The sequence below is a fragment of the Lucilia cuprina genome, chromosome 5 (genome assembly GCF_022045245.1).
Source record: "Lucilia cuprina isolate Lc7/37 chromosome 5, ASM2204524v1, whole genome shotgun sequence".
In the NCBI taxonomy this organism is placed as follows: domain Eukaryota; kingdom Metazoa; phylum Arthropoda; class Insecta; order Diptera; family Calliphoridae; genus Lucilia; species Lucilia cuprina.
Window position 1 is genome coordinate 51,737,864 of NC_060953.1, and position 12,409 is coordinate 51,750,272.

At 27.7% G+C, this 12,409-nt stretch overlaps 1 protein-coding gene across 4 annotated transcripts in view; it reads right to left on the bottom strand.

The window, feature by feature from the left end:
* The window catches only part of LOC111688935 (serine-rich adhesin for platelets), a 62,611-nt gene that overhangs the window by 18,824 nt on the left and 31,378 nt on the right, over positions 1-12,409 (bottom strand). For 3 of the 4 annotated variants that reach the window (XM_046952855.1, XM_046952856.1, XM_046952857.1), the window contains one exon: positions 12,299-12,404. In XM_046952855.1, the coding sequence (XP_046808811.1) occupies positions 12,299-12,404 (106 nt within the window). Of the gene's footprint in view, positions 1-2,962; positions 3,116-12,298; positions 12,405-12,409 lie in introns of those variants that run through there. The other variant, XM_023451438.2, reaches the window with a different exon arrangement.

Here is a 12,409-nt window from a genome sequence, read left to right on the forward strand (position 1 = left end):
AGAAATGAGCAAAAACATTTAAAGAGAACAACTAGTCAAACAAATTTTAAATTAGGGATATGCACGTACTAAGCAGGAACGTAATGGAAAAACCAAATGTTTTCAAATGTAAAATTTAAACAGCTGTTAAGCGTTTAGAAACACCTGTTCAAGTTGTACTGTTAGGCAACAAATTTAACTAAAAAACCTCACATTTTAAACTCATAAATAATTTTAAATTATGTTCTAATAGACATTAAATTTAAAAATTTTTATTATAGGCTTTTTAACTATTAACTTTTAAACAATAAATCAAAAAGAATTGCTTTTATTTACGTCATTCATACTCGTAGGTTCATTCCTATGTTCATGTCTATAATGCTTATATAGACGTTAAATTGAAAATTTGTACGTGTCGAAAAATAACGGTCAATTACAAATTCTAAATGGGTTGTTTGTTGTCTGTTGAAGTCGAGTGCGAATACATAGTTAAAAAAACATACATATATAATTGAAATTCATTTATAACAAATAAACGACAAAATTACTGATAGACATATTGAGAATGTTAAAACAAAAATTAAATAAAGTCTAGCGTGGAATTAACCCATTGAGAGAAAAAAAGACAAAGTTGAGTCATTCAAAGTATTTTTTTAAATCCCCAAAGACTTTTATATATTGTTGCAAATTTAAATAATATTTTAAAGAATTTTTTGATATTCAAAACAAATTGGAAAAAAAGTTAAAAAAAAAGTTTGAAATAAATTAATTATGGTCCTTCGAATATAGTTTAAAAGATTCTAACAAGAATCTTATATAAAAAGGAAACCTAAAAACAATTTACAACATTTCAAAAGAATTTTAATAACTTTTTATCTCATTCCCTCTTCGCTTTACAGTTTATTTGGAAAAGCATAAGATTTTTTCGAAAGTAATAAGTAAAATGTAATAAATTAACTATGGTCCTTCGAACCTCCACTAAAACTATAAAATTTTAAGGCTAAAAGTCTCACCGGTTTCAATGGCAATCCAATAGAGTTTGAAAGACCCAAAAATGTAATAACCTCTATAAAGATTGTTTTCAAATTTAACAAGAGCTTGCAAAATCATTAAAAGCTATTCAAGCTGCAATTTCAAAAAGTTGGCCAGACTGCAAAATCCACGCGTAAGCGGGTAAATTGAGAAAATTGGGTAAGAATTGAAGCCCACTGCTTAAAGACCTAAAAATCTTTAATAAATCATTGCATAAGATTAAAAATACCTAATCGACACCAAAGCCAAGGCAATGCAGTGTATTTGATAGGAACGAAAGCAAACTATATATTATGAACTTTTGAAATCTTTGCAACAGGGAACCCATACTGAATGCGATTGATTCGTTTTAGGCAATAGTCCATCAAGAAAACGTGCCACTATTTGGAATTGGAGAAGTTTTGCTTTGTAGTTTGCCTTATGGTCTAGTCCAGTCCAGACCTATCTTACTATTATTTACTTTGGTCTATTCAGAAATCTCTTTGTGATACGCTTAAATTCAGAACAGAATATCGGATATTGAAATTCTTGGCCTTAAGATGAAATCTTACTTGTTTTGCTTTATAGTCTACCTTATAGTCCATTCCTTGACATGTTCTACTATTAATTTATTGATCTATTTAGAACTCTTTTTTACATAAGCTTAACTCCATAAGGGAATATCAGAAATTGGACCTTTTGACCCCCAGATGAAATCTTACTTGCGATGAACAATATCAAAACATGTTCTCTATGTGGTAGAACCAATTTATTATAAGCTCCTTAACCTATACCGATTTCAACAGCGATAATGCTCGGCCCCAGTTAAAAAAACTCTTGAGAAATAAGTTATTGGTAATTTTTGTCATAACCGCCTTATAATTCCGACTTTGGCTACTTCGACTTTTATTACTTTTGATTAATTCAGAACTTTCTTTAGGAGGCTTAACTTCAGAAGGGAAAATTGAAATTATTGGCCTCAAGATAAGCTTTAGGTGAGACAACCATATAGTGCAAGAGAGATATCAGAAAAGATCTTAGATAGATAATAATGGCTAATACTTTGTTATTTATGTAGTGGCTTTCGGTAGGTTAATGATCTGGTAGACCGTAGGTGGTTCAATTCCCCCCTGAGGCACTGATTAAGAAACGCACAACAGGGGCGATTGAGACCTGGGTGTATTTCTTCAAATGTGACATATATACGTCCTCCTTTCAAACAAACTAATTAATAAGTTTCTGAATTAATGCGATACTTAGGGAGGTTAAACAAAACTTTGCCCGATTGCTCCTCGTATCGATTCAGAGAGGAGATTTTTGGAAATTTTATGTTTAAAAACTTAACTTCTATGATGTAAACGTCATAAATTTTCTATTGTTGTTGAAAATTAGGAAAAATCATTACGTTTTGTCTTAAAAAAATATTACTCACTGTTTGTCAAAAGCAAATAATTCTTAAGGGAAACGACCCCGTGACAACAATGACTTATATACAATAAGAAGGCTTGTTTGAAATTTAAAACTGTTGCATTACGAAACGAATTAGAGTGTAACACCTCTTTTCAGGGATATATTGTGAACATTTTTAGAAGAAAACCGGAAGTTTACAGATGTTTAAAAATATTTGAAATTTTTAAAAATACTCAAACCACTTAAGAAATGGTTTTAAAATAGAGCAACAAGACATGTGTTTAAAAATTTGAAAAAATATATATTTTTAAATAAAAATATTATAAAAGTAATAAAAAAACATTTTTATTAGAAAAAACGGTTAAATTGTGCCACTTTAATAACGTGCGACAAGTATGTTGTTGGTAATAAAAATTAACAACAATTTTTAACGTTTTAAAAAAGTGTGAAGTTGTTTTTTCTTTGTAACAATAAAAGACAATGATGACCCAGAAAAATTGTTTGGTTAATGTAACCAAATAATTTGTTTTTTTTTTCTTAAATATTTAAATAGTTTAATTACCTGGTATAGAGGAAGTACGTGAAGTAGTGGCTGATGAATTGGAACTAGAAGACCATAAACATTCGGATAATTCCGTTTGTACAGCCACATCTAGTTTTAAAACCATATTTTTTGTAAACTTAATTTTAGTTTTTTTTCTATAAATATTTAAAACAAAATGCTACTTTTGTTTTTACTGTGATTTTTTTCTATAATTTAACCACAATTAAAGCTAAAATTACAAAATATTTTTAAAGAAAAATTTTTTTCATATAACAAAATATTTGTTTGAGGTGATTATTTAGTATGTTTAAGTAAAACTTGTGGTTTTTTATTTAGAGTGATTAATTTTTTTTTCCTGAGAGTTGAGAGTTTTTCTGTTAAATCTCAAATTCCTAAAGTGACATGTGTTCTGTTATTTGAAACTTTTGTTGATTGTTGTTGTTGCTGCTGTGGTGGTGGTGTTGAAACACCCTTAGATTTGTTTGTGAGCCCAGAAAGAACATTTAACATTATGTTGGTTAATGTTGTCTGTTGTTTGCTGTTAAAGAATTTAGTTCAAGTTTATGTAGAACATTGACCCATATTTTTCAAAATATTCTTAAGAAAAGCAGCACACTTGAGTGTTTTTAACATTCACTTTTTATTTGAAATTTGTATTTTTAAGTAATTTTATTTAAGTATTTTCTTTAAGAGCAACACTTTTAAATAATTTATTTTAAATGATTTTTTCTTAACAATTTTATTGTTGTTAATTAAATTTAAGATATTGCTTATCTTTTCTTTTGTGTATTTTTATTTAAATATTTTTGTTAATTACTTTTTTTCTTTTAAATTACACATGATTTTTAAGACATTTTCTTGCTGTTGTTGTGTTACTTTTTTTCGGATTTGTTTACATTTGTGCAAGAGCTGATGCTGCTGCTGTGCTGTGCTGCAAACACAGCAGCGCAGATAGGTATTTTTTATTTATAACAATTGATAACCCTATTTGTTTAAAAAAATACAAACAATTTCGTAAAAACAACAGAATTTCTTGAAGTCATAAACACACTTAACAATACTTCTCATCTGCTGCAGCAGAAGGTAATAAACAAAATATACATTATTTCATCACTTATAAGCTCATAAGAACATAAAATATTTCTCTTTTCAAAACACCTTCTATTTTAAAAGGCCTTAAGGCTTAAGCTTATTTTCTCACTCTCTTAAACTTGTTGTTATGCTCTTTTTGCATCATCCCTTACAAAACATAAATTTTTCTTTTAAACATTTTCTTTAACATTTTGTTTTCCTTATAAAATATATAATTTTTTTTTAATTCTATCACAATGTTGTTTAGGATTTTTTTTTCAAAAATTTATTTTTTATATTATTACGATTTTGTTGTATTTTTTTTTTAAACGTAAAACTACGACATCATTATGACCGTTACATTATTTAAACAAAAAATCTTCGCTACACTTTGTAATACACATGTTTTTGTTGTTGTTGTTGTTATTGTGTTCTATTAGATTTCGTGTTTGTTGTTTTCTGTTTCAATTGATTTAAATTCTTTAGGAACAACCGTTTAGTTTGCGTGTTGTTTTATTACTGACTGACGACTGTTCGTTCACAGTTTGGTTTTTGTTGTTGCTACAAATTCAAAATACAAATTCGGTTCATTGTGTGCTTTTAAGCTAGACGAGTCAGTGTTTCTTAAATGGTTGGGTTTTGGGTCAAGTATGGAGAGAGAGAGAGGGGAAAAAGGTTTTCAAAACTAAGTTTATGATTTAATATTTTATAAGTATTCTCAGCAAATCAAAACAAGTATGAAATTATAATCTGGCGAAGGCGACCATATAATACCCTACACCTGTTACAAAAATAAAATGTGTTTTAGTTTTCATATTAAAGCATTAAGTTATACCTTGTCTCAGAGATTTTAAGCCCTATTCGGGGATTCAGTTGAATGGGGGATAGGTGAAATATTGGACCCATCTTAACCATATTCAATAGGCTTCGTCAATATAAGATCATGTACCAAATTTTATTGAATTATCTTTAAAATTGCGACCTGTAGTTCAAAGTTTACATGGACGGATGGACATAGCTCAACTTAGACTCAGAAAATGATTCTAAGCCGATTGGTATACTTTAAGGTGGCATTAATATTACTGTGCTTTAAAAATATCAGCACAAAACCCAAATTTCCTACTAAAGTGGTGTAGGGTATAAAAAAGTACTTTTCTATGATTAAAAAGTACTTAATTAGTTTTATAATGGAGCAACTTAAAACTGAAGAATATCACCATCAAACATAGTTTGAAAACAAAGTATATTATATCAGATGCTCCCAGAGTTTCTTATGGGAATCATATAAACTACCGAACGCACTAAATAAAATAGTGCAGTCACCAGTAATTTTAAATAAACGATCCATTTGTCCATCAGAGAATTAACTTTCTGTGATCAACAACAATTTAGTTTTCGATTGAGATTCTTTTCAAAAACAGAACGCGTCACGTTTTATATTTATATTAACTTGAGATTTCCAATCTTTAAAAGCATTAGAAATAATTTTTTCATTATTTCAAAACATTCGCGATTCGAATTCGATAAAAGTTTAAAAAAGCTTTTAACTTTCAATCGGATGTCGTAGAATGAAGTTTGCGTTAGTTAAACAAACAGTAATGTTTTCTGATTTCAAAGCATTCGCCAACTTTTCACAAATTCGCGAAAAGTGAAAAATTGCTACAAACCTTAATTCAATGTTTTAGAATACATCATCAGTAGTGTTATTGTGATCATGTAAAACTGATGGTAATTATATTGTTCATCTCTGGTCTCGATGACAAATTTTTTTATTTATTTTTTCAAAATCTTTTTTAATATGAAAAAAGCATAACAACGCCTCAACTGAAGCTTTTGGTGAACGTTTTCATCGGTTTCAACGTGGAAAAGATGGTTTGAGACAAAGATCTTTGTGACAAGTCCAAAAAAGTTTAAGGATCGATAAAAGCTTAGAAAACAACATTACTACTAAAGCAGTAATTTTGAATAGATTTTATAAGTAGCAGGACTTATTTACAAAAACTTTAAGTTCTCCAAGTCCTTTACGTGCCTGCCCACTATATTAAATGAACCATAAACCACTAAACCCCAATCTTTCCTCAGTATTTAGACATCATGTCTGATAATACCTTTTCCTAGAGTTTTAAACCCACTTTTTGTTACGTTTGGGGCGTTAAGATAGCGTGTTTAAGTTTATATATTGAAAATTAAATATCATCTGAAAGTCTTATCAGTTGAAAGTTTAACTCTTCTACATCTTCTGGTTCTGATTCTTTTATATATCTAGTTGAATTAACGAAACAACGATATCTCAGCAAATGCAAGAGTACTTTCAGATGAAGTAACAGATTTTAAAAGTTAATTATTACTTCTGAAATTTGCTTAAAACTAAATTCTTTAGAACTGTAAATTGTACCGAAAAATATTGTGAATTAGGTCAAAATTCCGTTTTCCAATAACTAACTTTAAAAGAAATTTCGAAGAATTTTATGAATTTACATTAATTTTTAAGGAAGTAATGCATTGAAACGTAATGCTTCTTCTTATTCTTACGATTGCGTTATTTATTGGAATACCTTTCTTGCGTTATTTTTTTTATTTAAAAATAAAGTCAAAAATTGAAGAGTCTAATATTTATTACTTTTGGGTTAGTTTATAGATATCAATTTCTGAGGGAGTACTGCTACAAATTTACCGAAAAAGTTGAAAGAGAAAAGTTGATAATAATTTCCTTTTTACAATCGATATCGAATATTTGATTTTGAAATCTTTAAATTAAATAAAAAAATGTGTATTTGATACAAAAGTGTTTTTTCGATCATGGTCCCAGATTTTGGTTCGATTTTAGCTTAAAATCCCGATTTACTTTTAAACTCAAGTAATAACCGCTTATTTATAACATCTATGGAAGATACATTTCTCAAATTCAAATAACAAATTTGAAACCTATGCTCAACTAAAAAAAAAAAACTTAAGAATTCCACTCCAGAATTAGTTGAGAAACCAGTTATCAATTTAATAGCATATTTTTTTCACATAAAATATAGCATCTTTAATTTTTTTATAAAATATTCTCTTAGTAGATTAATTAACAAAATGTTCTACTTAATCAAACAAAAACAAAATCTTACCTTGACCTTACAAACAAACTATAACATGAAGATAAAGAAGTTAAACATGTTTGGGAACATACTACTAGACGACAATAATAACAAACATGCAAAAGGCACAACTTTTCTACTACGTCATTATGCCAAAAATAAATGTGTTTTGTGGAGAAGAAAAAAAACATAAAATATTTCATACAAACATATTCTCAATAATGACTTAAAACGCCGATGACAATGAAACACGTTGTTTTTTTCTGCCAAAGCTTTTTCTTACAAATATATTTTTTGTTTAAATTACTTACACACAACAACAAATTTATTCGTCATATATAAGTTTAAGTTTGAAAATAAACGCCAAAAAGAGGGGATTACAAAAAGGAAAAAAAAAAACAAAATTAAAGAGAGTACATCATACAATTTGGGGTTGTTCATACTCTTAAAAACATTAATCACTCACACACAACACGCTATAACCCCCAAATGATAAATTAACATTGATTTAGTCACCTTAACAGAGAGGTCGTTGTGTTAAACACTTAAATGTTGTTTTAACATAGAAAAAACCAAAAAAAGCAAAAGCTATTTAAGTGTAAAAGCTTTTTGTGTGCGTGTGTGTGTGTGGTTTTGTTAAAAAATAAACAAATTTATTCATTCATTCATATTTATAAACACTATGGGTTGTTTTGTTTTAAAAATGGAAACTTGCTCATTTGTAACGTTAACTAAAATAAAGTCTGTCATAAAAAGCTTTATGTGTTTTTCCTACTTTAAATATGTTTTCAAGCGTTACAATTTAACGGTTATTTAAAATTTTTTTATATATATAATTAAAATTACAATAATTAAATTTTATTTCTTTTAATTTTCTATTACGTTTTAATTAATATTTTCTGTTGTGTTGTTCTCTTAGTTTTATTTCAAAGACTTTTAAAAATCATTAGAGCATTTTTTTTATTGAGTTTTTGTTGTTTTTATTTCTTTTGCCAAAATGACGTCAGGCTTTTAGTTGTTGAAAAAATTTTTCATTTTTTTTGTTTTACTATAACATATTCATATATGATTTAAACAAATTATTTATTGGTTGACATCCAAAAGATGAGCAAGACAGCCATCATTAGATTAGTGTTATTAAATTGGCGAATCTTTTTATTAATCGTTTGGGAATGGGTTTGAAGGGGCGAAAAAACAAATCTCTTTGAGTAATCCAAAAGATTGGCTAACTTCCAAAATGTCAGTTGCTTTGTCTACGAACAAGTTATAGCGTTTCATAACGCCGCAAAACAAAACATTGACAATGTAAATTGTGTCAAAACACCCCCCCGGGGCATGTTACCTTGGTGAAGCTTCCACCTTGGTGTTATTGCAATTCCGGGGTATAAAGAGGTGGCCAATACCAATTGGTTACAGTCTACTGCCTGGCTTAGTCCTTGCATCGATTGAAAAGAGGTCAGACCAGAGCACTGCATAATCTGGTACTACGAGTGGCCAGTTGCCCGCAGGACTATGTCCTGGCTGGACAGTTAGTTGAGGGATCCACGTAATCGTTGTGGGAAGAGTAAGTGACAGTTAAAATACTGATGTAAGGTAAAGACAATATTTCGGGATAAGTTCGATGCTGTTGCCGAAACAACAGATACCCCATACAAGAGTAATTCAGCAAAGAGCTTGTGCATGGACCGGTCAAATCCAATGTACAAAAATTGCCATCTGAGTTCTTCATTGAAGAATAAAGCGGCGATGGTAGACCATTGTCAAGTCTACTCAGTGGATGAAAAAGACCACCGTGGGGTAGGGTATCAAGCCAGGTACTCACGTAAAACTCTCGACATTCATTTGTCTCACAACGACAAATCCCATCTTGGTGTATTGCAATCCCGGGGCTATAGAGAAGCTACCAGTCTCTAGTATGCCGGGACTATAAACTGGTGATGTCACTTTTGTTGCGAAAAAAATTCTTCTGTTGTAAAAATTTGTTGGTGAAATTTTGTAAACTTTGAACAGCTATTGTGAATGAATTATATGTTTGGGTGAATTCCAAACAATTTAACAAATGATAAAATTGGACCATTTTAATTTCGATTTTTCTGCCGTTAACTTTTCACTTGTGTTCGATACCTTTGCTAGGAAATATGAACATTTTCATTTTGAGATTAAGTGATAAATTCGTTGCCAAAGTTTGAAGTTTCATTTCACCTAAAACTCAAATCAGTTTTATTGACTATCTTCTAAGTTGGGGCTTATGTTGTAGAACATGTTGTAAAACTGAAATGATTTTGAATAGAAATCTAAACGTTACTCAACAGTTTCCTTAAGCAACTTGTATTGTTTTAACTTACAAATTATTCTTGGTCTTGCAAATTAGCTAGATCTATTAACAATAGTTTTTAAACATGTTAAGTTGATCAATTTGTTTCAATAACAAGTTATTATATATTTTTAGATTTTCATTTACAATAGTAGTATTATTTGCAAGACGTTGTAAATGTTAAAAACACAGTAAACTAGAACAAGTATTCGGTTTTATTGTATTAGAACTTTTTTAATTTTTAATTTTTTTTAGATTTTTAATTCCCCATTTAAAATAAAGTGAGATTTTTTTTGGTCTTGCAAATTAGCAAGATGTATTTGCAGTTTTAAATTAACTAAAAATGCACTGAATTAAAATGTTCAATATTTTCTTTCATTCGATTAAAAAACTGTAGTAATTTTAATACAGTGACTTAACTTACAAGGTTTACAAGAGTACAATTCACTTTTCTAAAGTTTCGACATAATTTGCTGATTAGTCTTGTTATATTTTAAGCTAGTTCTTCAAAATTTCAAACTAAAAGTTTTAGTTTTAATTACAGTTGTCTTTTTGCAACTTGTAAATCATTTTAAATGTTGTTTTGGTCTTGTAAATCATTTGAACGATAAATTTCGTTTTCTTTTTTCTTTCTTAATTATATCAACATAGACATCATTCTACTACTACAACAAACACAATTTAACAGGAGAATATTTTTTTTAACACTAATGTGAGCCCATTACCGTTGTTAGAATTAAAATTTAACTTTAAATTTTCTATGTTAATTTTTAACATAAAAGTACTTTAAAAAACTCTACACTTAAAATTAATTAAGGACAATTGTTACAATTTTAACTTAAATTTAATTTATTAAATAAAACAAACACACAATTATACAATTAATTGAAAAGAAAAAAAATGTATACCTTTTTCGTTTTCTAGCAGTAAAAAATTAAACATAAATTTTGTTTCTTTAGCTGAAATCAATTTTGTAATTTTATTTAAATAATGAAATTTTGAAAAAAAAAGTTTTTAAAAATTATCTTATTTAAAGCTTTGTGTAATTATAAGGAATTAAATTTTAATATAAAATAATAACTATTTTGAGTTTAAAGAAATGGAATATAAAAATAAGAATTTTAGAAAATCTATTAAAAAACTTGTCTTTTTTGGAATATGACGTATAAAGCAGGAATTTTTGAACGATAAAAGTTTTAGGAATATATTTTACATTCAGGATTCGGTGTTGACTACAACATAAATAAACACTTTATTCTAATCAAGTTGCCCGAAATTTAAAATATTTCCTTTTATCAGCATCCTTAACCATTGCCAGAGGATGTTAACAATTTCATTAAATTTCAATATAAACTTCTACTATTTCTGAGGAATTTTGTTGTAACGTTATATCTTGTTTTCGTTTTACTTATTTGATATTAATAAGTTATCTAATATTACAGTAAAATACTTAATATTTTTAATAAATTATAAATAATAACAAAAAATTCTAATAAATTTAAAGATTTTAAATCAATTTTCTTTTTAAAAATCAAAAATTAAGGCACTTTTCTAAAAAAATTAAAACTAAAAAGTAAAACTAACAAACATTTGTCCAATTCACAATCCGTGTTGTACGGTTGTAAGGTTGTAGCGTAATTTATTATTATTGAAGGTTGTCAGAGATTCCAATAATTGTGGGAATTGGATTTTAAAGATTCAAATAACATCATCGGATTTAAAACAAATCTAGTGTGATCAGTTTTGTGTACGATCTTTAAGACGATTCATTATCGAGCAAATAACCGAAAATATAAGGTTTCATGAAAACAATGTATTTTTTGTAGTTTTTAAAACCAATTCTAACAATTATAGGATTCTATGATAATCCCGATTGATTTGTGTTTGTTTCAAAAAATTGTAGTTAAAAAAACTAATTTTCTTTTTAAACATCAAAAATAAAGGCACCTTTTTTAATTAAAACTAAAAAGTAAAACTAACAAACATTTGTCCAATTCACAATCCGTGTTGTACGGTTGTAAGGTTGTAACGTAATTTTTTATTATTGAAGGTTGTCATAGATTCCAATAATTCCAATCCGGAATTAAATTTGAATGATTCTTATAACATGATCAGATTTAAAAACATCTATTATTAACAGTTTTGAGATCGATCTTTAAGACGATTCATTATCGAGCAAAAAAACGAAAAATTTCTTAAAAACAATGTGTTTTTTTGTGGTTTTAAAAACCAATTCCGACAACCATTGGATAAATAGATTTGTTTTGGTTTCAAAAAATTCTAGTTAAAAAATGTTTATAACATACAACTCTACAATCATACGACATCGACTGTGAATTGTACAATAATAAATTGTATATACTTTAGACTCAAGTTTGAGTCTTAAATTTTTCATACAAATTTAAAAAAAATTTTTCAAACATTTTAATAAATTTACTAAATTTCTTACAAAAACAATTTAGAATTTTGTAAATTAAACATAAAAAAAATAAATAATAATTTAACATAATTTTATTTAAATTTTCATAACAAAATTATTTTTTAAGTTTTTATAAAAAATTATCACAATTTTTGTCTTTTATTCGATAATACACATAATTTTTTTATATTTTGCAAACATTTTTAGCAGCAACATTATATAACAATTGTTCTTCATTTTTTTCTTTACAATTCACAATAGTTTACGAAAATATTCTAAAGCTCTTTCGATATTCGTTAAATGACAATTGACTAAAGTGTAAAGATTTTTTAAAGTACTTAAGAAAAACCTATATAAAGTAAAATGTTCTAGGAAATTGCTAACGTCGAGTATGAATTCAATAATGCGAGCAATAAAACGGGTAATGGGCGCACATTGACAATCGATATGGATGTAAAGTTTTAACTCACCTTTAGATTGTGTAACACATTGTGAGGATAAAACCGAACTAGTAGGACCTTTGAGAACTGATTCCAAGCAACGTATATTATCACGACAAGTGTTTATAATTTCAGTCTAGA